This window comes from Helianthus annuus, chromosome 14 (assembly GCF_002127325.2).
Source record: "Helianthus annuus cultivar XRQ/B chromosome 14, HanXRQr2.0-SUNRISE, whole genome shotgun sequence".
In the NCBI taxonomy this organism is placed as follows: Eukaryota; Viridiplantae; Streptophyta; class Magnoliopsida; order Asterales; family Asteraceae; genus Helianthus; species Helianthus annuus.
In genome coordinates this window covers 157,540,659-157,566,229 of record NC_035446.2, presented here as the reverse complement: position 1 = coordinate 157,566,229, position 25,571 = coordinate 157,540,659, and the positions used below count along the sequence as shown (strand labels likewise).

Sequence of the window (25,571 nt, the reverse complement as noted above, 5' to 3'; positions counted from 1 at the left end):
GAATTCAGGTCGGACTAGACAATATCAAGTACTTCCAACCTTAGAGCATCTCTATCGTTGGAGACAAGTTTGAAATCAGACCCGCCACCTCAGCGGGCCACATCATTCGAAACATCTACCTTAAACAACTATTTTTCCTTCACCACTAAACAAATCCAACCTCCACCTCACACTCTTTGTATAAAAAATATATATTAAAATAACAGTGTATGTGTGGTCCCCACCCCTTTGGATTCGGACGACTTCGCCACATCGGACCAGACCACCCTTTTTCCATCTCCTCCAACACTAGCTTGTTTTGGTTTGATTTCAAACTTGGTCCGGTTATAAGAAGCGATGGAGATGCTCTTAGACCCTAGTTGTAACCAAAAAAAGATAAAAAGGTTGGCGGTGATGAAAATCTATCCATGGCAAACAATGAAGAAGTTTGGATAGTGTTGTTGTCCAATATAGGAAATGAATCAAGGTTATTTGATGCTAGAGGTGACCCTTGGTTTGTAACTTGAGAGTGGGCTTTAATATGTTTTTTTTTCTCATTTGGGTCACTTTAGGGCTGGTCAACTTAAGTGATCTTATGGGCTGGCCAACTTTAATGGTCTTTGTCAATTGTCATGGGTGCCGATTAGATGGGTGAGGGGCTGTTTGTCAATATCTGAATGGTTAAGTACTGAACCAGTAAGATGTCTGAACCATTAAGTGCTGAACCAGTAAGAGGTCTAAACTATTTAGAGCATATATAATGCTTAACCGTGTTCAGAGGCAAATGTCTAACCAATTCAGGTTAGAGGTCTTAACCATTCAGACTCTGTATAAATCTTAACCACTCAGAGACAAATGTCTGAATCATTCAGACATCTGCTCGTGAAACAAAAAGTCTGAACCATTAAGTATTGAACCAGTAAAAGGTCTGAACCATTAAGAGACTAATTAAAAGGTAAACAAACAATCCCTGAGTGTTATTTGTATTGTGGAAATTCAAATATACACTCTATGTTTGGTTATTACATAGCAAGTAAAATATTTGTCATTTAAGCACATTTACGTATATTTTGATTAAGATAAAGATCAATGATGTATGTGTGTGATTATATAAGTTTCAAGTTGATATTGTAAGACTTTATAAACCAACTTAGTTGTGACATCGAAAATAATGGTGTTATATAATTCTTTGGATAAAAGATAAAAAAACTACACAACAATTTTAAAATATAAATAAAAAAGTACTCTTATAACTTATAAACATTCAATCAAACAGAACACTCCCCTCAACATCCCACCCTGCCCAGACCATATGATCAGTAACAAATCAAAGGCCGAGATCGCCTCGTCTCATATCTTCTCCAGTTTTACACCTTTGACCACCGGATTCGCTTTAGCGATCGCCTCTTTCCCCATGGTCTTAAAATCAAAGGTGCACGCGTGTTGCTCCGGGTACCTGTGGGTCCCACAGAACGTGGTGCCACACCTGCACGTAAACCCCGTGAGCCCCACGCGCCGCTTGCACGACCCGCACCTGTTCCGCGGCTGCGACTTCACAGCCCCCTCCGCCACCACCGAATCAGTTGAAACAGGAGCAAGTGCAGTTGCCAGAGAAGAGGAAGATGATGATGATGATTCTATTTGGTGTTGCGGCTGAGAAAAGCTCTTCTCAACGGCGATCTTTGCGGTTGACATATGTTGTTCTTTCACACAATGATCTTTGTAGCACTTGGAACAGAGGTTGAGCGTTGTTGGGCTCCCGAAGAACCCGCAATTATTCGCACACGGTGTGTGATTGTTTGTTTCTTCCCAGTTCTGTTCCTCCGCCATTATTTGTTCCTCGTGAGCGACCGATTTAAACTCAAACCAATCGCTCAATCACACGTAATCCAAGGTTAATTATCAAATCAGAATGAAAACAGGTATGAATAGAGAAAACGAAGGCTAACCCACCAGGAGAATGTGTGATTAAGTAAGGGCAGATAAGGAGATGATTGAATTGCGGGAAGGTAGGGAAGGAAGGAGATTAGGGAAGAAAATATAGAAAGGTGCAGGTAAGGTGTTTGTGGAAATGTCTAAAAGAGGAGAAAACAAGGAATAAACGGTGGTGAAGGTATTGGGATACGTGGTTATAGGAAGATTCCAAGAAATGGCTTGTAGGGTATGAATGCCTCAAAGGGAGGAGTCAATTTTGACTTTTTTTTATGGCTGATTCAATAACTTATTCATTTGTTTGGTGTGTTTGGTTCATATGATATGGTAAAATAATATTTGTATATTGTTTAAGAAATTATATATTTTTTAAAATAATTGTCTTTGATGAGTCACTAGATGTGCATTATTGAACAAAAAGTCAAATTAGTAATTAGCTTTGTTGTCATTGGAGAGTATGATTGCTAGATTAAACTAATAAAATTGTTACAAAAAGATACAAGTAATAAAGAATAGGTAAAACTGCAAATTATTGCCAACATAATTTGTGTTATTATATGTCACAATTTTTTAATTGAGACAACCTACAATAAAGAAAATGGCCAACCTACTATGTAGATTTAAAAATAAAGGCAACGTAACCGCTTTTTAATTGTTTTTTTCGTCCCTGTGGTTTGTAAAAAATCACTATTTCAGTTCATTAGTTTAAAAATTGCGATTTCAGTCCGTGTGGTTTCACTTTCGTAACCATTACAGTGCATCTCGTAACCATTTCAGTCCCTGTACTTAACAGAATAATGGATTGAAATGATTACGAAAGTGAAACCACAAGGACTAAAATGGTTACCAAAGTAAAACCACAGGGACTGAAATCGCAAATTTTAAACTAATGGACTGAAATAGTGATTTTTGACAAACCACAGGGACAAAAACAGTAATTAACTCTAAAACCTATGCATCAAGGTCTAAGTTTTGTTCCAAATAAAAACATTATAAAAAAGAATCTTCGTATTCTTATACAGCCTCACTTACCCCATGTCCTACACTTTATTACAGCCTCACTTACCCCATGTCCTACACTTTATTAGAAAATAATCAATTTACACCTCTTTGGTTATGTTGTAAAACTTTCACACATGTATCATTTACTTTCACGATCAACAAGTTTCTTTCCGCGTACCATCATTCACTCACCTATAGTGTAGAAAAGCGCATGAAATAAACGACGCATGAGTCTGAAACGTTTCAACTCAATCGCATGAATATTGTGTCTAAAATGTTGTTGAAAGATCTTAAACGGTATGTTCTTTTTCAAATTATGAAATTAATGGTTCCCGTGGATTAGACAATCGCTGGTAGATGTAAGCTTTTGGAGATAAATTCTACACGTATCTTTTGGAATGAATTGGAGTTTATAAGGAATTCGAATTATTCAAAGATAAATGATAAGGTGTTTGTGTAGGATCGTTAAACGACCTGACGAGTCGATCAGAAGAGTGCTTAGACTGAATCTGAGGCGGAATTCATTGATTCAGTCTTTGTTTAGCTTGATTTCACTATTTAACGTCTCTTTTATTGATCTGCTAACAATTTACAAGCTCTGGAGACAAACTGGCAGGGCTTCGCCGTTACACAACTTAACTACTGCTTAGATCCGCTTATCAGTCACCTATTTATAGGCTGATGGGTTCGCTTATATGGACATGTCCATATAAGCGGACCTCATATGTACGAATAAGCGAACCTACTACCTAATGACCATATAAGCGAACCTATATGGATGACACATAAGCGAACCTACTGATTCATGTGTTTCCTGATTTTCGTTCACTGTACACTCAGCCCTAACCTAAGACTCGAACTAAGATGTAGTCGACAGACAACTGCACCAACAGTTTGGTTAATAAATATGTAAAAGGCATTGAATTGCAAAAAAAAAATGGTTTACCTTCAAATGGTTGAGGAGAAAATGTTCCTAAACCAAACATATGATGGTTTTAACAACCACTAGTAGTGGCCTAATGTAAAAGGTGTATGCCCCTCACCCAAGTAATGTGAAGTTCTAGCCTCATTTAAGGTTAGGTTGACGTGAAGTAGGATTAGATTAGGGCCGTTAAAAAAAACATAATGGTTTTAAATCGATAGTGTTCAATCAATACTTTCTGTTCCTAAGTCTCATTTAACAGGGAGAGAGGATGGAAAAGAGAAGAAAATATGAAAAAACCACGTTACCGAGTTTTATTTAACATGGGAAGGGAGGGAAGAGGAGGGAAAAAGGAAGAAAATATGACCATATATTCATCCTCCCAAATTGGAGAGATTAGGAGAGAATTTTCCTTCCCCTCCCCCTGTTAAATGAGACTCCGGAACATTGATGGTTTCAAATCCAGAAGTTATTATGGGAAGGATGCTTACCCAAAACTCCCTGTCGTTCATATTAACCAGAGCGCATCATTCATTTTCATCTTAGTCAACGATTGAAAGAGATCCTACTAATTGTGATCCATGGGTCCTGTCCTATGTTGAAAAAAATACGACTACAATGTTCTACGATTCTAGGAAAGAAATTGAGGGTTGCATATCCATCATGACTTATGTGTCCTGTGTGTTACTTTGATCTCGTACGTGTTGGATACTTGGATCGATGGTTGTAATGGTTTCATACACATAAAAAATAACCGACTGACATGATTTTTATGAGGTTTTTTTTTGTTAAATAAAAAGGAGTGTATAAAAATGATACAAAGGTAAATCTGAATAAGTAATACATGCTTTTTAAGACCATGTGTAGTGGTGAACTAACATAATGCCCCCACCATGGGGCATTATCCGACACGTGGCATCCTAGTCAGCGTTGAGGCATTATAGCAAAAGTGGTGTAATGGGGCATTATGCCAATAATGCCCTTCCAATCATTAAAAAAGATTTAAAAAAAACAAAGAAAACTTATTTAAAAAGCTTTTTGCCCTTCCATGTCAGCCCACTTGTCCACCATACTCCTTCCCATTGGTATGCCCCCTTCTAAGTCAAACATGATGTCAGACAAAGCAACAAGTTGAGCGTTTTAATCAAAACGCCGAAGCACCTTTTTTCAAAAAAAAAAGAAAATAACGCCCCATATAATGGTAGTGGGGGCGTTTTGGGGCGTTATTTTTCAATTTTTTTTAAAAATCACGCCCCACTACGGATGGTCTAAGAACTTAATTTAAAAGATGCATTTATGAAAGGGTAAAACGAAAGTTACTGCCACTAACTTTTCAAAAAAACTTAATAAAAAATAAAATTATGAAATAGAAGATTCATAGAAAGTTGAACGATAAATATATCACTAAACAATCTGCTCTTACTTTAAACTTAAAAGAGAATTTTCCATCGAAAATATATTCACCAAATAGAACTACAAAAAGTTGCCCACAAAGTATGATTGTGACTTCTCAACCATAAAAAAAAAAAAAAAAAAAAAAAAAAACACAAGAATCAATATCAATTTCCACACAACAATGTTGGTTACCTTTCGTCCTTCATAAAAAAATATTCTAGAATATGAAACATGGATGCCAAACATAACTTAAAATGACCATGCCACCCCACAAGTCAGCCGGACAAAGAACCAAGCGTGTGAACCAGCTCTAAAAGAATAAAACCTTGGACCAGCACGACATCTTAGGGGCGTGGTTTAATGGGGTTATTTGGACTTCAGGTTATACACGACAAGTTACCAGTAAGTATCATACATGCAAAAAAAGGTTTTATGATCAATACTTAATATGTTATTTTGGGTACGGACATTTTCTACACCCTTACAACTTTACACATTTCTACACCCCTACAACAAAGGAAAATGGGCAGATCAAGCGAGCTATGTAACCGGTCAAAACAAGTAATTCTTACAAGAGTTGAATTATTTCACTACAAACGGTTCCTTGGGCTTTGTTATCAAAAGCTTATGCAAGGGAAAAATAAAGAAAACAACTTTAAAGTCCGAAAGAAAAAGTGTCGAATAATAACTCTAGAATGCCCTTGGACCAGCCAAAATGCTCCTACAGCCTATATGTGTGCAATTATTGAGTTGCATGACTTGCATCTAATGATCAGAACATAGAGTTGCATACAATACAATGGTCACAAACCAATGTTGAAAAACTTGGTTCTGATTTTTCTGTTTTTTTTTTACTCATATTAGTGTCCATTTGATCAACAAAGAAATACAGTCACCTCAGTCCAGCTGGCTCGTTAATTCTCCATTTTCATCTTCAGCATCAAATTCCTGTTCCACCGCTTTAACCTGCAAAACAAGCAAGTTCAATAACTATATGTGGCAATTTCAGCTCATAAACAAAAAAAAATGAGCAGCAGCGTCGAATAACGGTTACCTCCGGCACATAATGCATCAGCATATTTTCAATTCCTGATTTCAAAGTGACAGATGAGCTGGGACACCCGCTACACGCTCCTTGCATTTTAAGCTTCACAACTCCAGATTCTCTGGCAATTGTTAACAGATGAAAATTTTAGATAAGTTAAATGAATGTATATAGATATGATAATCAGATGTTCAAAGAAGCGTACGGATCAAATCCTATGTACTCAATGTCCCCGCCATCATCCTGCACAGCAGGTCGTATACGAGTTTCCAATAGCTCTTTAATCATTGCAACAGTTTCTGAGTCATCCTGTAACATCATGACATAGGATTGGTAACTTTAACGATCAAATATACAATTAATTACTGCGACAGAGAAAAATTTACTTCATGGATCGCTGTATCCATAGAAGCCGAAGTAGCTGCGTCCAGAAATAGTGGCTTGCCAGACGAGTAAAAGTCCATAATTGCTGCAAATATTTCAGGTTTTAGAAAATCCCAAGAAGCATCTTCAGACTTTGTTACAGTTACAAAATCTGAACCGAAGAACACACGAGTAATTCCTGCACCATAAATGGATAATATTGTTAATGTTGGCTCAACCTTGTAACTAATTAACCATGAAGCATAGCTGTCGATAGCGAATAGCGACAAGGCACCTATAGGCTACGTAGCGAATAGCGACAAATAGCGACGGCTATTTTATAAATAGCGATTACACTAGAAAAAGAATTTTGAAAATTTATATATATATATATATTAAATCAAAATACCCTTGTATATATGCTATTTTACATGTATATTTAACAAAAACCTATAAATCCAGCTATTTTATAGCTATATCTAATTATTATATATATCAAATGCTAACGTTAGGTTGCGCCAGCATAGTATATGGTTATTGGGTTTTGACACCAAAGTTTTGTTTGGTATATATTGGCCCCTTCTTGGTTTATGTGATTTAATTATTGCCGTTGCTTTTCAAATGGTTGACTGTGATTCAATTTGGTGGACAACTCATAGTTCTTTCTATCAGCTCACTGTTCTCTTCCTTCTTGTGTTGTGGTTTTGATTTATCGGAAGTTGCGAGAACTTAGAAGGTGCTGATTTCTTCATCTTTTGTGTACTTTAGCCGGTCGACTTTGGAGCCATGACGGTAACGAGTGTTCACCTGAGTTTTCCCTTGGATCTTGAACTGGGATATATGTATTGCTTGGATAGCCAATATGTTACTTAAAATCGATTTTAAGACTACCGGTGTTCTTTACTAGTGAAATTTATATGTTTCTTGACTAAAAATTTGTACCCTTTCTATTTCATTTCAGACAATTGAAGCTTGATTTTAAAGCAATCGAGGTTCTTTACCAGTATGTTTCCTGATTTTAAATCTGTCCACCAAATAGTTGAAGCTATTATGCGTATCTGAGCTTCAAATCTATTGACCTACACACCAGGTGTATGATGAAATGCTTTGATCATTAGAATTTATTCTTTAACCTGGATTGTTGGTTTTATTTGTCATTCCGATTATAACGGTTATTATACGACATGTGTTTGGTGAAAAGCTTTGTTCCTTTGATGGCTATGATGTTCGTACTTTGAAATTCTTGAAGCTTCAAAGGCTATGATGGTTAACAGAGCCTTGGTTGTTGAGTCTGTTAACCTAGAAATGTGCACATCAGGTATTCTTTGAAATGGTTTCAACGATGACATTGACGACATGGGCTTATCAATGAAAATCTATGTTCTCTAAGTTGTTAATCAGCTGCATAAAACCTTATCTTTAGTGATTATAATGTTTGTCTAAGTGCTCCTTAACAATAAGAATAAAGAACAGTAGGTGTTTTACTCATTTATGTTTTTTGATAACCCAAACCGATAACAACCAAACTCATGTCACGTTGTGTGGGGAAGAAACAACCAACTCCCGGCGCGAAGCGTGGGGAACAAACTAGTTGATATTAACATCAAAAAAAAAAAAAAAAAACCTAACTGTCGCTAAGTTCGCTATTTATCGCTAAGACCCATATAGCGACACTTGGTCGCATGGCTACATTTTTTTTGAAAGGCAGTCACATGGCCCATATAGCGACATAGCGCGCTATAGCGGTCGCTATAGCCGCTATTAACAACTATGCCATGAAGGCATGAATAATATTATAATACATGACAAACTCACCATCGATTCCATAAAGGGCCTTTGCTAGTGGAGAATTCATAGCCGAACGGGCATTTGGGAAGTCTGCACTCCCAACTTCCATCACTGGCTTCCCGGGATAAAACATTAATGATAGAGGATTGGGAGTGGATTGTGTTTGGATAAACATTGTCCTCTTCTGTCCTGTCAAAAATAAGGTCAGAATACACCAATAAAAGTTGTGATCAATACCATAACCATATCCATCGGTCGTTGTAGACGGCGACGCTATTTGTTTACATGTATAATATAGAAATTCAAGTGAGGATGTACTTCAAAAAACAATGGAGTTTCATACATTAAAGCCTAAAAGCAGCTAACAGAGAAGATAAAAGCAAGTAAAATATTAAAATTTAATAATATATTAATGTATAGGGGTTGGTTAACGTACAATTGGCCTTAACATACGATGGGTACGCTGTGAAAATATAACATGCGGAATTGAGGTCATAAACTTGGAAGACTCACAAACCCGGACGATTCATCATGCGCCTTCACAACCCGGACGATTACAACATGCGAATTTCACAAACTCGGACACTTTCAACATGCGGTTTCATAAACTCGGACACTTCCAACATGCGGTTCATAAACTCGGACAAATTCCAACATGTGACTATTTTTTTTAACATGTGGAATTTTGTTTTTTTTCATGTACATGCGAATTTACCTCCCATCCAGAAAACTGCATGTTGTATACCCAGAATCCGCATGTTATAAATTCTCAGCGTACGCAGCGTACGTTAAGCCTAATTGTACAATACACTTTCTCTTAATATATAGGGGTTGGTTAGCGTACGATGCGTACGCGATGAAAATATAACATGCGGATTTGAGGTTATAACATGCAGATTTGAACGTACAAACTCGGAAGATTCACCATGCGACTTAACAAACTCGGAAGGTTTCCAACATGCGGACTCACAAACTTGGACTCACCAAACTCGGAAGGTTTCCAACATGTGGACTCACAAACTCGGAAGGTTTACAACGTGCGGAATTCTCATCGCGTACGCTTGTACGTTAAGGCCAATTGTACAATACACCTTCTCTTAATATATCTCACCTCTTCAATAGGTAACTACACCATAGACCACTACCACGGACCTTTAAAACAGCCATTGCAAAAGTATATATGGATCAGTTACAGCTTTACATAGCATGACATCTTAGCAAAGTTGTGTTAATTAACTTAAAATCTGCCTTGAAGGTGGCATCATGATTGCCATTTTATATGAGCCAAAAATCTTCCATATCAACACACAATATGTAAACTATGACTTACCACTCCGCAAATAATCTATATCCTTATAATCTTATGGTAGTAATCCAATTGTAAAAGAAAATGAAGAATCATATCATAGTCAAAGGCTTCTATTCTTGGGAAAGTAAGGTTATTTTGTGTACAACAGATCAATATATAACTATTGACAAAGAAGTGTGCAATCTATATCATGAGAATCATCAAATGATCTTCGTTTTGACGGTCAAGCAAGTGAACTAGTGAAGCAAATTCCATTTTCCATAGTTGTATCCTTTTCCTCCCTAGAAATAGTGACTCACAAGTCCAAAGCTCAATATAAACTCCACCAAGCATTGAATTGGCATGGATAAGGAACTAAACCCTGTATGGAATCGGGTATTAGGTTTACGTTGATGGTTCAGTCCAGTTTAGAACATGTTCAATCTCAAACCTTGGGGCTAGTGATTTAAGTCTAATGCCCTAATTCCATACCAAAGTTGTTAAAAGACATCGCCTCTTGCGCCTAGGCCCATTTTTCAGGCAAGGCGAGGCAGTTGCGCTTTGAGTCGAGGATTTTTGCGCTTTAATTCTCCAGGTGATGGTTCAGACATTCCGGCGAGATTCCTAGATTCCGAATAGTTTCCGGCCAAATTCTCTAAATTCCGACAAGATTCTAGCCAGATTTCTACTTTTATCTAAAGAAAACTATTTTTCTACACTAATACATTAATATTTTTAGAACTTTTGGTTCTAAATAGATTATATATAGTTTTATATAATAGATTTTGTTTATTTTATTTGAAGAATAGTATTCTTTTTCTAATACATAGTATATTTTTTACTTTTTTTCATTATGCGCTTGATTTTTCTCAGACCCTCGCTTCTTTTGCGCTTTGCGCCTAGGCCCCAGGCGAGGCCTATGTGCCTTGAGCGCACTTAGCGCCTTTAATAACTATGTTCCATACCTAACCAAGTCGTTTCCTTAAATAAAAAAATCAGTTTTAAAACCGGACAGGAACCGAACTGAACAGTACGAATACCAAATCGAAAAGTGAAGAATTTCAAACCATGGACCATAAGCCAGACTACATATAACCAGAGCGATCTTGGTTGTGACTTGTGTTTTCTGGAGTTTGGAGTTGGACCAAGTTTTGCACACCCCTAGCTTCAATTTTCGTCTTGCCTACAACAGGTCCTCGTTCTCCTGTTTGGCACACCACTAAAAAAGAGCTTTAGCGATCAATAGAACATTAATGCCCTGCTCTAGATGAAGAATTTGCCAGTTACCCCTCCTTAACATTGTATATTACATGCGTGTTTTGGACTTTTTCACGACTTTCACAACAGGAGTCGTTTAAACTTTAAACGTAACTTTCATTCTGCCAAAACCTTATTTACACTCTTATAAGGCCCGTCATCCTTAATCTGGTTCTCTTTAATTTTGCTAGTCCACAAGTAGATGCTGACACCATGATAGTATGATTTGGAATCACATTATTCAATAATAACAACAACAACAACCATACCCAGTAAATCCCACAAATAGTAGAACTATTGGTAGGGTCTGGGGGAGATGGGATGTAGGCAAACCTTTCATCTATCCTAAGAATAGAGAGGCTGCTTCCTGAGAGACCCCCGGCTCGAAAACAACCAACAGGCAGATAGACAAAAGATGAATAAGTAAATAGCGTAGCAGTAGTCAGATAGATCATCAGCAAGCAACATATAAGCATAAATACAAGAAAAATCATCATATATTGGCCTACCTAAAGTGTAAAAGAAATCTAGCCCCCCTTCCCAAGGCAAAGCTTTGACACGTCTATACCCTCACCTACAAGTCCTTGACCTTAATCCTACGTCTCCACAAACTCCTATCCTGAACCATGTCCTCAGAGAGGTGCAACTCTACCAAATCTTGCCTAAGTCTTTCATCCCAAGTCAACTTGGGCCTGCCTCTACTCCTCCTTCTTTCCACTGTTATGGTTTCCACTGCTCTAACTGGTTCTGTCAACTGTCTCCTCTTCACATGCCCAAACCATCTCAATCTCCCCTCTTTTAACTTGTCTGATATACTAGCTACTCCTAACCAATTCCTAAAAACCTATGAAAATAAAAGAACACTGGGAACTTGTAAAAGGTATGCTCGCAATCGATGTTAACAATCATACCGGCAAAACTGTGCTAAAACTAGGTGCTTTCACAGTTTCACAGCAACCAAGACTAAACTTTTGAGTGATAACTGATATGTATGATTGTCAATATTGAGTCGGCATCTAGTTCAGTTTGATTAGTTAATACAAGTAAGATCTGGTCCTCATAATCGATAGTGATTTCTATACATCTCCTTAAAGCTTTTCACTTCAATTTTCATATTCTAGCTAAAGTTTCCCCTATTAACCAAATAAACATAAAGCATACAATCATAAGAGAATCAATTTCGACATTAATAGTTGTAAGTTTGAACCAACGAACCTACGAAATTGCTTAATCCAGAAGAGGCGTAGGAAGAAGGAACAGCAGGTGTAGAAATTGGGGAAGTGAAACGACAGATAACATTATTCGAAGAAGAAACTGATAACAGACGACGAGAGGTGTGTCGTGCAGCGAAGTTGTCGATGTAGGGTTCTAATCTCCGGTGACGATTGACTCGATGGGCTGCTACTAACCTCCGTAACCCCCTCATCACCACCGTCAAAATTGTTTATGTATTTCTGTTTTAGACAAGAAAGGTTTATTGTTGTAACGACGACTGGTTTCACAGGATATGATTTTGTTTCTGGTTTCACAGATGAAAGGTGTTGTTGATGTCGGTGGTGTATTTCAACATTTTCAGCGGAATCCATGTTTATTACCATTTTGTCCTTCGTCATTTGAGACTTTTTGTTTTAACGCGCCAACGAATTCTCCAAATAGGTTATTGGTGAAATTCACCACATCGGGATACATTCGCCTCCGAATATAGGAAAACTCTCACCTATGGCCAAAGCCCGTGAACACTCGCCCGAAGGCACGACAATACGATGAGATAAAACCCGCTCAGTTAAAATATCGAACTACCGATCTCCATCTATTCGCCTAGTCTCCCATCATCACCATGTGTCGTATAAAATAATGGGGAGGGCAGGAATATCGAACCTAAGGAGCTGTTTGTTTACCTCTTAATGGGGCTCTTAATGGTTCAGACCTCTTACTGGTTCAACACTTAATGGCTCAGACTGTTTGTTTCGCGAGCAAATGTCTGAATGGTTCAGACATTTGCCTCTGAATGGTTAAGAATTATGCAGAGTCTGAATGGTTAAGATCTCTAATCTGAATTGGTCAAACATTTTCATCTGAATGGTTAAACATTATACTGGCTCTTAATGGTTCAGACCTCTTACTGGTTCAACACTTAATGATTCAGACCTCTTACTTAGGCCTGTAAACGAACCGAACGTTCATGAATTGTTCGTGAACTTGTTCGGCGGGAAGTTCGTTTATGTTCGTTTATTTAATAAACGAACGAACACGAACAAAAAATTTTGTTCGTTCAATTAAATGAGCGAACATGAACACACCTTGTGTTCGTTCATTTATGTTCGTGAACATTCGTTTATGTTCGTGAACGTTCATTTATGTTCGTTTTAAATTTTAGTACATAAATAGTTATATTTATATAAATATTAGGTTTTCTAACTACTTTTATAAATATTAGGTTTTCTAACTACTTATATAAATATAACTAATTAGTAATTGAGTTTTCTAGTTATAAAAATGAAATTTTAAAATGTAACTGATCATTTACTTAATATTTATATAAAAAAGTACGTAATTTAGTGTCTATGAACCCTAATTTAGATGTGTTTTCGGATGAATTGTAATATATTAAACTTGTTCGTTTGTGCTCACTAATGTTAAATTGTGTTTGTTTATATTTGTTCAATTACATTCATTTGTGTTCGTTTATGTTTGTTCAATCATGTTTATTTATGTTTATTAAAATATGTTCAGTTAAGTTTTTTTTTTTTTTTTTTTTGGGTTCGTTTATGTTCGTTTAAGCTTTAAATGAACGAACATAAACGAACACGAACATGCCCGATTTCTTAATGAACGAACACGAACAAAAATTTGTGTTCGGTTATATGTTCGTGTTCGTGTTCGCATTCGGCTAAAGTTAAATGAACGAACACGAACATGCCTATGTTCGTGTTCGTTCGGTTCATTTACAGGCCTACTCTTACTGGTTCAGCACTTAACCATTCAGAAGTTGTTAAACAGCCCCTAAGTCCCTTAAAACACCAAATCTCTCCCTTACCGCTCCACCACCACCTTATTGGCGAGACATTTTTTTAGTGGATTCAAAACTAAAAGTTTATATTAAAAAAAATAAACATATATTTAACTAAATCTTATATCAAAAGTAAACAACAATAATTTTAAGGTCAGATTTTCATTTTTTTTCTAGATTTTAAATTATTTTTTTTAATCTTTTGAATTTTTAATATTTTTTTTATTTTCTTATTTTTTTCCAAAATTTTATTATTATTTTTTTTTGCCTATCATGACCAAAACCAATATTTACCCAAGCTCATCCTAACATTTTTCTTGATAAACCCATCTTAACCCAAACTCATCTTAATATATACCTATCATAACCTTTTTTTCTTAAATAAAACTCATCCTAACCCATAATCCAAACTTACCCAACCCATCACTTTTGCCACCCCTATAGTACTTTTTAATCTCCTTAGCAGTTTAATTATAAGTCAATAAACAAAGGGACATAGGGTCAGTGAACAACTAGTTTTTTTCAACAATATATAATTTTTTTCATTGTGGTCCATTGCATCTTGTAACTAAGACAATGAATTTGAAATGATCAATTATGGTTTTACGTTGACCACTTTTGTTTAGCTGTTATCTTACTAGGCTAAAAACGCGTATGGGTTGAATAAAGCCTAGGTTAAAAAAACTATTTGCAAAAGTGGTTGTGTTGATATAAGATCCGAGTATTTAGGTTTAATGGTTTTTTATAACATGTAAATGCATTGTAAAACATTTCTTTTTAATTTTCAATTTGACAAAGAAGACACGTGACATATTAGATCTTTATTTATTAAATAGTATAAATATAGATTATGAAATCAAATTATGTAAAACATTTTACTTGACAGGAGGAGATACAAACTCGTATTAACTTTGTATTTGGAACGATGAGTTAAATGCTTGGTTGGTCCTTGTGGTTTACAAAAATTGCAGACTTGGTCCTAGTGGTTTACTAATTACACCCGTGGTCCCAAAACTTGTAAAAAATGAACTCGGTTGGTCCCCAGCCCTAACCTCTGTTAAATTTCTCAGTTAACTATGTGTGAAATGACTATATTACCCTTGAACAATAAAAAAAAAAGACATACCCATCATCTTCTTCTCCACCATTTCCTCAAATCAACCTGCAACACCCCCACCCAATCGCCACCTCCTCACCTTCGTCGACACCCATCAATCCCGACAACTGATTCAGTTACAATTTGACCCATTTTACACTAACGTAATTAACTGCAACTGACTCATTTCAAATTGTAACCCACCTGTTATTGTGTTATCTTCCCAAATCAGAAACCAAGAGAGAAACCCTAGTTCTTTAAACAATCAAATTCTCGTAACACAACAAACAAAACACTTGTTCTCTGATTCAAAACGAATCGAAAGATGTATATTAGGCTTACCGGTTGCAAAACACAGTGAGTATCGAAGGATTCCAGCGAGATAACGTTCTTCGGCGAAACTTGCAGACGCGAACACATAACGATTTCGAGGAAAGATTGAAGGTGGTAAAGGTTTTGGGGATTGATTAAGTTTGGTATTTATACAAATTCGATAGGTAACAGATTAATTTGAGGCCTTGATACGAATTTTGAATGGTTACCGAAATAGAACGATTTTGGTAAGATTACAAACGATTCGGTCTGATTTCTTGTAAGGAGGTGGTGATTGTCATATAGTGAGCGGGAAATAGAAATGGGGGATTGGGTGGGGGTGTTGCAGGTTGATTTGAGGAAATGGTGGAGAAGAAGATGATGGGTATGTCTTTTTTTTATTGTTCAAGGGTAATATAGTCATTTCACACATAGTTAACTGAGAAATTTAACAGAGGTTAGGGCTGGGGACCAACCGAGTTCATTTTTGACAAGTTTTGGGACTACGCGTGTAATTAGTAAACCACTAGGACCAAGTCTGCAATTTTTGTAAACCACAGGGACCAACCAAGCATTTAACTCTGGAACGATCAATTATGTATTTTCATGTTGCACTAGTGGTTAGACCCGCGCGCGTTGCGGCGCGGGTATGTCACAAACATTGAATGGAACGGGTATAGGTATATTGCAAACATCATATGAATAACCTGACGTATTAGGTGTTCACTATGTTTCGTGAAGCAAAGTTGGTTGCTTTATATTGCAAACTATAGATTAAATACTTTGGTTATATTCTCATAACATTAGTGTCCCTGTCATGTTTTTTTAATACAAAAGTTACAACCTTTGTAATTCGTCCCAGTTGACCTGCACGTTGCTAAAATGGCATATGATATGCTGCCTATGGAGGCTAACCATGTCGTATTCTACTTGTAGGCTGGAATTTATAACTACAAGCATAATTACGAAAAATTATTTACAAAGTTAAAAAAAAATGTTATGAACGGTGCAAACTATTTTGTGCACCTGGAAAATGCCCGTCTTGTTAGATGCATCTGGAGTTGTTTCGGCCACCCAAAAAATTGCCTTGCCCAGTATCCTTTTACTGTTTTGCTTGCCTTCCTGTTGTTTCATTATCTATGGAACCAGTAAAGAGATGTTTATAATTTATTATTTCCTTATAGCAATACCATGGTATTGCATATATGCCATTATATTCTTTTGTTTTTACATTAATTTATGCATAAGTAAAGTCTATATACCTGGTGATCATTGCATTCTTTTTTTTGATGTCCCTGTTTTAGGATCTGGGGTCGCTGGGATTATAGGCAGCTTTGTTCATAGCCATGTTCCCCGTTCTCTTATGGACATATCAATAGGTGTAATTCTTCGAGAATATTAAAGATTTCTATAGGCATGATTTCTGGATCGTATGTCCGTCCTTGACCACCATGTCATAGCATGATTTATCCAACATTTGTACCATTGTACCTGATAATTTGAGAAGATAAATACAAAACTGAATATACCATGAACCAAATATTATTTTTTGTAAAATCTGACGATGAAGTTTACATGAAAACAGGGCAAGGAACACAGCCATCATCCTCACAAACGAAACCATTTACGATTTAGAGTGATTTCAGTTACCCATTCTTTGCATGTAAACTTGCTTTGCTGTATTTAATAAATACATGTAACTTAGTATAGTAGATTATAAAAAATTAGTAAGAGCAAATACAAGGAATATATTCATCAGGTGTACATCCCATTTTCGTGAAGTAAATATAAAGTAGATATTGATTCTACTAAGGTTTTAACTAACAAAAAACTTACTTAACAGACAACTAAAAAAACAAATACAAAACATATTGTATACTAACTTGATCGGGTAGTACCAGCTCCTGCAACACAAACGCAAAAACTATTATACATTTATTCAATATAAAAGGTAAAGTGGGAATACATCTCAACATTTTTTTTTAAATTAAATGATGGACGGTATAAGAGTTTTAAAGTTTATATCAGATGTATTTGATTTACATTTTTTAGTTGGATAAATATTTTATTTTAAAATTTAGAAAAGAAATATATGGAATTCACTTTTAAAATCTAAAAAAGATATATAAAATAGTTGTGAGATGCATCTTAGTGAAGGAAACCCCTCAAAGTAGTATAGGGTGGAAGACAATGACGGCTAATTGAGGGTTCCGTAGCGGTGGCGGAAGAGAAAGGGTCGTTGGCTTTTTAGTTTTAAAGCAAATAAACAAACATAGATTATTTCAATACCTTGACAAAAACTTCAAAACAACCAACAATCGAAGCATTAGGTTACAAATCTCATTAAATCGAAACTCATCTTACAACAAACAGCTACTTACTCAAAATCCAAAGCAAAACAACACCTGGATCATCAACAGTCAACTTTTCGTTGCATCATAGCTAATAAAATCATGTCTAACATACAGAAATTGATGAATCATACCGATGACTATCACGTGATGAGAAGAGCTTACGACGCAAAGACAGATGAACAGGATGGACAGACAACAAAATAACACAAAATCCAAACTTATAGGCAACAGAGACAACTCAGAGAAGGAACCGAGATACAGAAACACCGGAGAAGAAGAGAACCTAAAAAAGGCTTATAAGGCACGCAGGATTGCAGGAAGGACTAAGGCAAACAAACAAATAAAAGGAGAAGGGGTGAAAGTGTAACCAAAAAAAGGACCAAAACGGTAAAAAGCACCGACATTGCTTTTTAAGATATAGATAATAATATCTTTTCTTTACCGGTACCCTGATAAAAGTGAGGGATTTCGAGTGTTTTGTAGTTAGGGACATTAATGACGACTTTTATAACCCGAGGGCGTATTTGCAACAACAGTATTTTCTGCGGATGCAACTGCAATTTTATATGTAGCAAGAGTAAAAGTATACGGCACGTGCGACCGAAGAGGCAAGGCACTCTTTTCATCGTCAAACTCAAACCCTATCATCATCTTCTCCGATTCGTCTCTCTCATGAAATCAATCAAACTCTTCATCGAACCTAGGGTTTCTTCCCCGATCTTGAAGAACCTCAGATCACTACCATCGCCATCAATTTTCTGATGATTACTTCTTCTACACTCAATCCTACACCAACAACAATCACCGATCACTCGTCTACCACCACCGTCACCGCCGCCATGGCGGCCTCAGTGGACGATCTCGGACCAGATTCATGGGAGGTCGCCGACTTAGACGCCACTATGAGCCGCTTGATGTTATCTTCGTCTTCCAACAACAACAACACCTACGATTCAACTACTACAGCTAATTCTAATTCTAATTCTCCGTCGGAATTTGATACTGATGCTCAGGATAGGTCGTCATCAGGCGGTGTGTTGGAGAATTTGGTGAATTCTGTTGATCAGTTTCTTCGTGAAGCTTTGCAAAACCCTAGGGAGCGCCTTTCAGGTTTCTGTTTATGTTTTTTACAGTTTTTTTAGTGTTTGTGGTTTTTATGGATTGTATTAGTGTTATATGTTATGGTTGAATTGGTAATTAGAGAGGTATAGATTAATTAGCTTGAAAATTAGGTCAACTGTTAATGATTTAGGACCATTTGGCATGTTTTAATTGAACTGAGTGGTGGTTTAGTTTTTTAAAAAAAGATGCTGTTAGCAGTTGAGGGCAAGCTATACTAGATATAACGAAGTGCTTAGTGAATGATGGTTTTTATTAGGGTCAATATTACATGGGGAAAGAATTATACATCTGCAGTATACTTCAGGTTGAAGTCTAGATTTTATCATCTCATATTTAGGGTGAACGGAGTGGGGGCGGTAAACCCACTCGGTACCGACCCCCCTCCACTGCCAACATAGTTTGCCGATCAAGATTACCGAAATGGGGGGGGGGGGGATTCGGTGAAGGTTTACCGTCTCGGTGAAGGGAGGGAAGGGGGAGAGAGAGGGTGTGTGGTGGGGTCCATTTCTTCTCAACCAATCACACATTTTTTTTTAAATAGTTTACCTAAACCCCATTAGGTAAACCACCGCCAACGTTTTTTAGCATTAGGTAAACAATTGACATGGCACTATGTGATTGGGTGAATTGGGAGTTTACCTATTCCATTAGGTAACACTCCCTTCACCACTAGCTTATTAACTTTCAGAAAGTTATGGTGATGTGCTGGGACTGGGATGACCTCATGCTGCCATTTTTTCTTTTGTAGTTTTATTTTTGCTGAAGTTTATGGCTGCTAACAACTCACAAACGTATATGTGTGTATACATGTGTGTGTGCGTGTGCGTATTTTTGGGATTTTTCATCATTTTGTACAATTGTACAACAAGTATGAATATTTAATTTCTTAAATATCAAACTGGTTGGTGTATTATCCAACTTTTATAATCTATATAGTAGTTAGTATTATAACGTTTATTTATAAGTTTTATCCTTTTTAAGGAAAATTTCTTGGTGCTTATGTTCATGAAAATTGTTTCAATGGTTTAAGTGTTCCTTGCATGGCTCTTTTCTTGACTGGATGTTTTAGTGGTAAAGTACTTGTCAAAGAGGTTTAATAGGGACTAAGGGAGTCGTGTTTTTTTATTTCACATATTTGGCTGACTATATATTAGAGAGCACAATATTGAACCATAAATAATTGGTTTATTTGAGCCTGTATTTAAAAGTCGTGGGTTAATTTAGGTTAAATGTAAATTTTTTATGAGTTCAACTGGGCAAAAGTGAAGAAAGAAAATACGGGAGCGGGTCAACTGGGCAAAATTGTGTGTTAATTGCATGCTGTGTGTGGGTGATGGTGATCTTCTGTCGAGTTGTAATCTTTTTTCATTTAACTGTTGTGTTGTGTGTTTTCAAGGTTGTTAGTTTGAGGCTTCTTCTTATGTTGATTGCATATGTAATTGGTTTAAATTCATTTAGTTGTGTGAATTTGGACTCGTTGCTTGCTTGTGTTGTGTATCAGTTTTCTTGTTTTCGTTGTGTAAGCTTTGTGCTAATCACTTTCAAGTTTGTGTATACTCAGTGTGTAGAAATTTCATGAACTAGCCATAAGTTCGAAAAAAAACAAAACAAAATGGACAAGCTTGGAGGAATAGTCACGAAATTTAAAATAAGTCTAAAATTAAGAATTACCGTTGTGTTTTGTTCAGTACTACGGATGGAGCAAGATGTTGAGAAATTTATTAAAGATCCATCACAACAACAAATGGAGTTCCAGCAGTTGCCTACTTCATACCTTCGTTTAGCAGCACATCGTGTTGCTCAACACTATTCGCTCCAGTCCATGGTTTTATTAGACAACAACCTTCCGGATGGTTCTGCTTCCCGAATCATCGTTCGTAAGACTTCTGAGTTTCGGCTTCCATTAATTCGTTTAGCAGACATCCCTGTTAACATACCAACAGAAGACAACCTTAGCAGTAGCGTTGTTAAGGTTGCAATTAAACAACGTCCTAACAAACGATCACAAGTAAGCGGAGGACTAAACTCAAGTTCTTCGAAAAACAACAGTTTAAAGAGCGTGGAAGAGAGAAAAGAAGAGTATAATCGAGCACGTGCAAGAATATTTAGCTCTAGTTCTAGCTCTAGTGAAACAAGAACGCAAGAAGTTATACAGCATAATAGTTCATTACAAACTTCAAAAACCGAAGACGTATCTGTTGCTGATGTCAGCATTGGTCGGGCTTCAGTTGATTCCTCTGCAGGAAGCAGTAGACCTGGTAGAAGCAGGACCGAAAAAGAGCCAGTTGTGAGGTCAAGAAGCAATAGCAGAGTGGCTATTTTTCGTGACCGTGAAGTTGAACGGAAGGATCCCGATTACGACAGGAACTACGACAGGTTAGCAATAACTTTTTTTTGTTATTAGACAGCTTAACGAGGAACATTAATACTGTGTTTTTATTCCAGATATGCACAAAGATTTGATCCAGGGTTTGGGTTTAACGGTGGCTCATATCCTATACAGCCATTGTATACACCGGTTTTGAACTACAACACTGAATTTCCTCAGCTTGGTTCAGCTCATAGGTCTCCTATTTCTACCGAACACCAACCTCATGCACTCCCTCAGCATTTACCAGGCCCATGGGTCCCACCATCTTCACCTGCAGGAATAGGCTACAGGCCTCCAGATGCGATGATGGCTCCATTTAGTCCCAGCCACGCGGGGCCTCATTCAGTCTCCACGCTATATTTGCAGTATCCATGTCAGCGGCCTGGGATGACTTTCATTCATCCTCGTGACCAGATTAATCAACATTACGCACATGTAAGAAAGTCGTATATAATAATTAACTAGTAAATTTCTCCCGCCGTCGAAACGTAAAGTAACGGGAATTTATACTGTCTAATGAAAACATATTTTATTTGACTTGACTCATTTCCGAACAAAATTTACGTCAAAACATACACCAACTGAAAACGCACTAAAAATAAGCGCAAAACGTTTGTATTTAACCCACCTTATTCCCAAAAAAAAATTACATAGAAACGTAGGAAAATAGTGTTTATTTTTATATTAAAGGATGGTACCGCGTTGCCGTGGTGTCGAAACGTAAAGTAACTTGAATTTGTACCGTCTAATGAAAGCGTATTATATTTGAGCCGACTCATTTTCGAACGGTATTTACGTTAAAACGTAGCCCGACTGAAAGCGTAAATAAACATATGCACGAAAACGTATTATATTTGGCTCAACAAAATTTACGTCGAAACGTAAACCAAACCAACCTGAATTTATACCGACACGTACATATAAAATTAGCACTTAAAACTCGAGGGGTTTAAAATGACATTTCATAAAGTTTTTAGAAAGTAAGAAGGGCGTAAGTGTAAAAATTGAAAGTTAAGGAGCTAAAGTGAAAAAACACAAAAATAAAAAAAAAAAAAAAGAAAAAAAGTTACTGTAGCTCCGATGTGACGGACGCTATAGTAACCCCAAGTTGTATTTTAATAATATTTATTATAATAACTCAATAGGACACTGATTTTGCAAATAATGTTTTTTGATGACCTGGCATTGCAGTCTCAGCAGCAGCAATCTGATGCAAGTTTTGGATTAGCCCGGCCCCGCTGAGGGGCTTGGGCCATGCCTGCACCCTGCCAGAGCTTTCGAATCGCCACGTTTTATCTGAGCTGGCCAGGGTGCAGGCATCGTCTACCAGGGTTGACTGGGATGAACATAATATTCGATTTGTTACTTATTTGGTTCATGTCATCAATCCTGGTCTTGAGAGCTTCATTTGCTGTAGCTCGTTAGTTCCAACGGTTGTGTTGACTAGCTCTATGAGAGCTTTGCTTTGCCATTGATGACAACAAAGAATGATAAAAACGGAAGATCGTCGGAGCTGCAAACATACACCTCTCTTCCAAGCCATGGTACGTTTTCCTGCATACAAGTATTTTGTTTTTGGCTTTTTGCTGACTTTTATTTAGAAAAGATAAAGGGGAATACTTTTTGCAGTTTTTAAGACAAGATTGTACTTTGATCTTCTCTTGTTTTTATTAGCAAGTAACATGACAATATTTTCTAATGAGTCTAGGCATGTTGAGTACGCATAACCATACTTGGAAGTTATTATTTTAATAAGAGTAAAATGCACGGATAGTCCCTGTGGTTTGGTGAAATTTCACCTTTAGTCCCAAACTTTTCAAAATTACACTCTTGGTCCTTGTGGTTTGACAAGTTGTTTACTCGGATAGTCCCCAAAGCGGATGAAGGTTACCCGGATAGTCCCTGTGGTTTGACAAGTTGTTACTCGGATAGTCCCTGTGGTTTGACACGTTGTTACTCGGATAGTCCTTGTCATTTCACACCCACTTAACCAGAAAAACTAACCTCCATCCGCTTTGGGGACTATCCGAGTAACAACTTGTCAAACCACAGGGACTAAGAGTGTAATTTTGAAAAGTTGGGGACTAAAGGTGAAATTTCACCAAACCACAGGGACTATCCGTGCATTTTACTCTTTTAATAATATTCAAGAATGTTTAGTTTTTTTTGGTATTAAATGTGATGTTAAATTTAGGGTGGAGGGTATGATGGTTCAATCACTCTAGGGTGTTTGAGTTATTCTCTACCCAATAATAGCATGCCATGTCAAGTCCCCGTTCCACTCCCCATTTTGCACTCAATCAGAGGGTATGGTTCAAACACCTAGAGAGTGGTAAAGAATTTAAAAAAAAATTGTGATTGGTTGTTGGGACCTGCCATTAAACCCCTCTCCCTCCTCCTTCCCTCCTCTTCCCGCATCGGTGACTATATACCGAAAAAAGCTATCACCGAACCCTGAATGTTCATCACCGATTTAGCGGCAACCATTCACCGATCGGTGAATGGCATACCCCGATCACTTCACCGAAACCATACCGAGTGCCCTTAGAATTATGTACATCTTGACTAACAGAATGACTCAATCATTGTAAAGGGTGCTTAAGGCTATATTTACTGGAGGTTAAATTTAGCGTTAGTTATCACGGAAGTGTTATTGATATATTTTAAGGTGGTAAGCTGGACAAAGCTGGTTGGGCTGTTTTTAACATGTTTTGGTCAAAATGGGAAATTTTGGTTTTGTAGTTTTTGCATCAACAACTAGCGTCCAATTTGATTGCAAAAAATTTATTACTTCATTCGTTTTCTAACTTTTTAAATCAAATAGAAAATTTTATTCACTAAAACAAAACCATTTTGATTTTGTTTAGTTAAGCTGTTATTTTGATTTTTGCACTTTTGACATGTTGCGAGAAAAAAAGTAACCGAATAGGTCCTTTATAAGGAACTGGTCAAAACTGCATTATCTAGTGATTTTACTCAACATGGCGTATTGAATTTTTCTCGTGTTATTTGCAGCATAGTAGGGGACAATCAGGGTTACGGCTTGTGGATTCTTGTGAAAGAAAAAGGCTTCGATCATATCGCTCTTTTGTTGGGTGAAGAAACGAGAGTGGCATGCAATAACAGTAGTGGATTGGAATGTATAAATCTTTGTTTAGAAGTTTGAAGCTTGTGTGTCACGGCTTATGCTTTTTATTACAACTTCATTCCTGCATTATTTACTTTTAAAAAAATGTTGATTGTCGGTTAAGGATTGGGACATATGGGACCATGGCCCTATGAGCCAAAATGAACAAATGACAAGCATTCTGTTCTGCTGCAGAAATGCCAAAAAGTCTCAAGTAGGTTGTTGAACAGAAAGCCGAATTTAGAGTCTAGCTCAAGCCTTTATGGTCCAGCCCTAGTTCTTTAGAAGGAAATGACATAATTTGTGATAAGTTAAAACTAAGCCTGGTAACGAGGGGTCGAGTTCAAGTAATGGGTCAAAATATCATGACTTGTGACCAAATGGGTTACGAGTCAAAATGAGCTCAGACCAAATTGAGTACGGGTCAAAAGGAGCAGTTTTACAACACCCTCAACTTGGTCTGAACTCTTTTTGACTTTTGACCTGTACTCAATTTGGTCTGAACTCATTTAATCATTTTAAGTGAATTGCAGCGTTGATGGTGTTGGTGGCAGTGGTGTTGGGGCGGTGGAGCTGGTGCTCGTCCATCAGGACCCGTTCTAAGTTAAAAAAAAAAAAAAACTTTATAATAGCAACCAAAATTGATAAGCCGTAATAGCTTGAGTTGACCCAAGATGACACGTATGGTCAGAGAAGAGTAGGGCTGTGCAACAGTTCAGAACCAGACTAAACCGAACTGGAACCGTTTAATTCTAAATATAAGAACCGGAACCGAACCGTATTCTAACGGTTCCAGCTCGGTTTGGAACCGGGTTAAACGGTTCTAGCGTAAACGGTTCTTGCCGGAACCGGTTGTCAATTAAATCCTAAAACTAAGAACAAAATAAAAACAATTAAAACAATAAACCGTTTAAAACATATAACTAAGAGTTGTAACATCCACAATTTAAATTAGTCGGAGTAAAAGTAGCAACAATAAAATGTTTTAAACCGGAAGTATACAATTTAGAAAACCAAAAGTTACCATCACAAAAACTTCATTCAAACATTATGTCAAAACCATTTTAATATTCTTTAGTACTAGATACATTTTTCTAAATATAATATTTTTAGTTAAAATGAATTAATAGGGTTTTTAAATATATTATTTAAAGTTTAAAAACCCAAACGGGTTCTAGTGGTTCTTTAAACAGAACCGTCAGTTATAA

At 36.8% G+C, this 25,571-nt stretch overlaps 3 protein-coding genes across 11 annotated transcripts; 1 reads left to right on the top strand and 2 right to left on the bottom strand.

The window, feature by feature from the left end:
• Window positions 1–1,148: 1,148 nt before the first annotated feature.
• On the bottom strand, window positions 1,149–2,108 carry LOC110890685 (zinc finger A20 and AN1 domain-containing stress-associated protein 5). Its single transcript, XM_022138308.2, has one exon. The coding sequence runs from the start codon at window positions 1,807–1,809 to the stop codon at window positions 1,330–1,332; it is 480 nt and encodes a 159-aa protein (XP_021994000.1). The 5' UTR covers window positions 1,810–2,108; the 3' UTR covers window positions 1,149–1,329.
• Window positions 2,109–5,775: 3,667 nt separating this feature from the next.
• On the bottom strand, window positions 5,776–18,026 carry LOC110890684 (nifU-like protein 4, mitochondrial). Of its 9 annotated transcripts, none has more exons than XM_035983437.1 (10): window positions 17,875–18,026; window positions 17,679–17,794; window positions 16,965–17,293; window positions 16,652–16,880; window positions 16,416–16,526; window positions 8,454–8,610; window positions 6,662–6,837; window positions 6,481–6,584; window positions 6,285–6,396; window positions 5,872–6,196 (listed from the first exon to the last, which is right to left on the bottom strand). In XM_035983437.1, exons 5-10 carry the CDS (start codon window positions 16,521–16,523, stop codon window positions 6,128–6,130), a joined length of 726 nt encoding a protein of 241 aa, XP_035839330.1. In that variant the 5' UTR covers window positions 16,524–16,526; window positions 16,652–16,880; window positions 16,965–17,293; window positions 17,679–17,794; window positions 17,875–18,026; the 3' UTR covers window positions 5,872–6,127. The 9 variants fall into 9 exon arrangements, with proteins under 9 accessions (XP_021993999.1, XP_035839333.1, XP_035839330.1 ...); XM_035983438.1 differs by having other exon boundaries at window positions 16,965–17,066; window positions 17,273–17,293; window positions 17,679–18,019; XM_035983434.1 differs by having other exon boundaries at window positions 16,965–17,794.
• A 302-nt stretch (window positions 18,027–18,328) lies between these two features.
• Window positions 18,329–24,497, top strand: LOC110890682 (R3H domain-containing protein 2). Its single transcript, XM_022138306.2, has 5 exons — window positions 18,329–18,853; window positions 20,554–21,241; window positions 21,311–21,671; window positions 22,428–22,780; window positions 24,252–24,497. Exons 1-4 carry the CDS (start codon window positions 18,505–18,507, stop codon window positions 22,476–22,478), a joined length of 1,449 nt encoding a protein of 482 aa, XP_021993998.1. The 5' UTR covers window positions 18,329–18,504; the 3' UTR covers window positions 22,479–22,780; window positions 24,252–24,497.
• The last annotated feature ends 1,074 nt before the right edge of the window (window positions 24,498–25,571 follow it).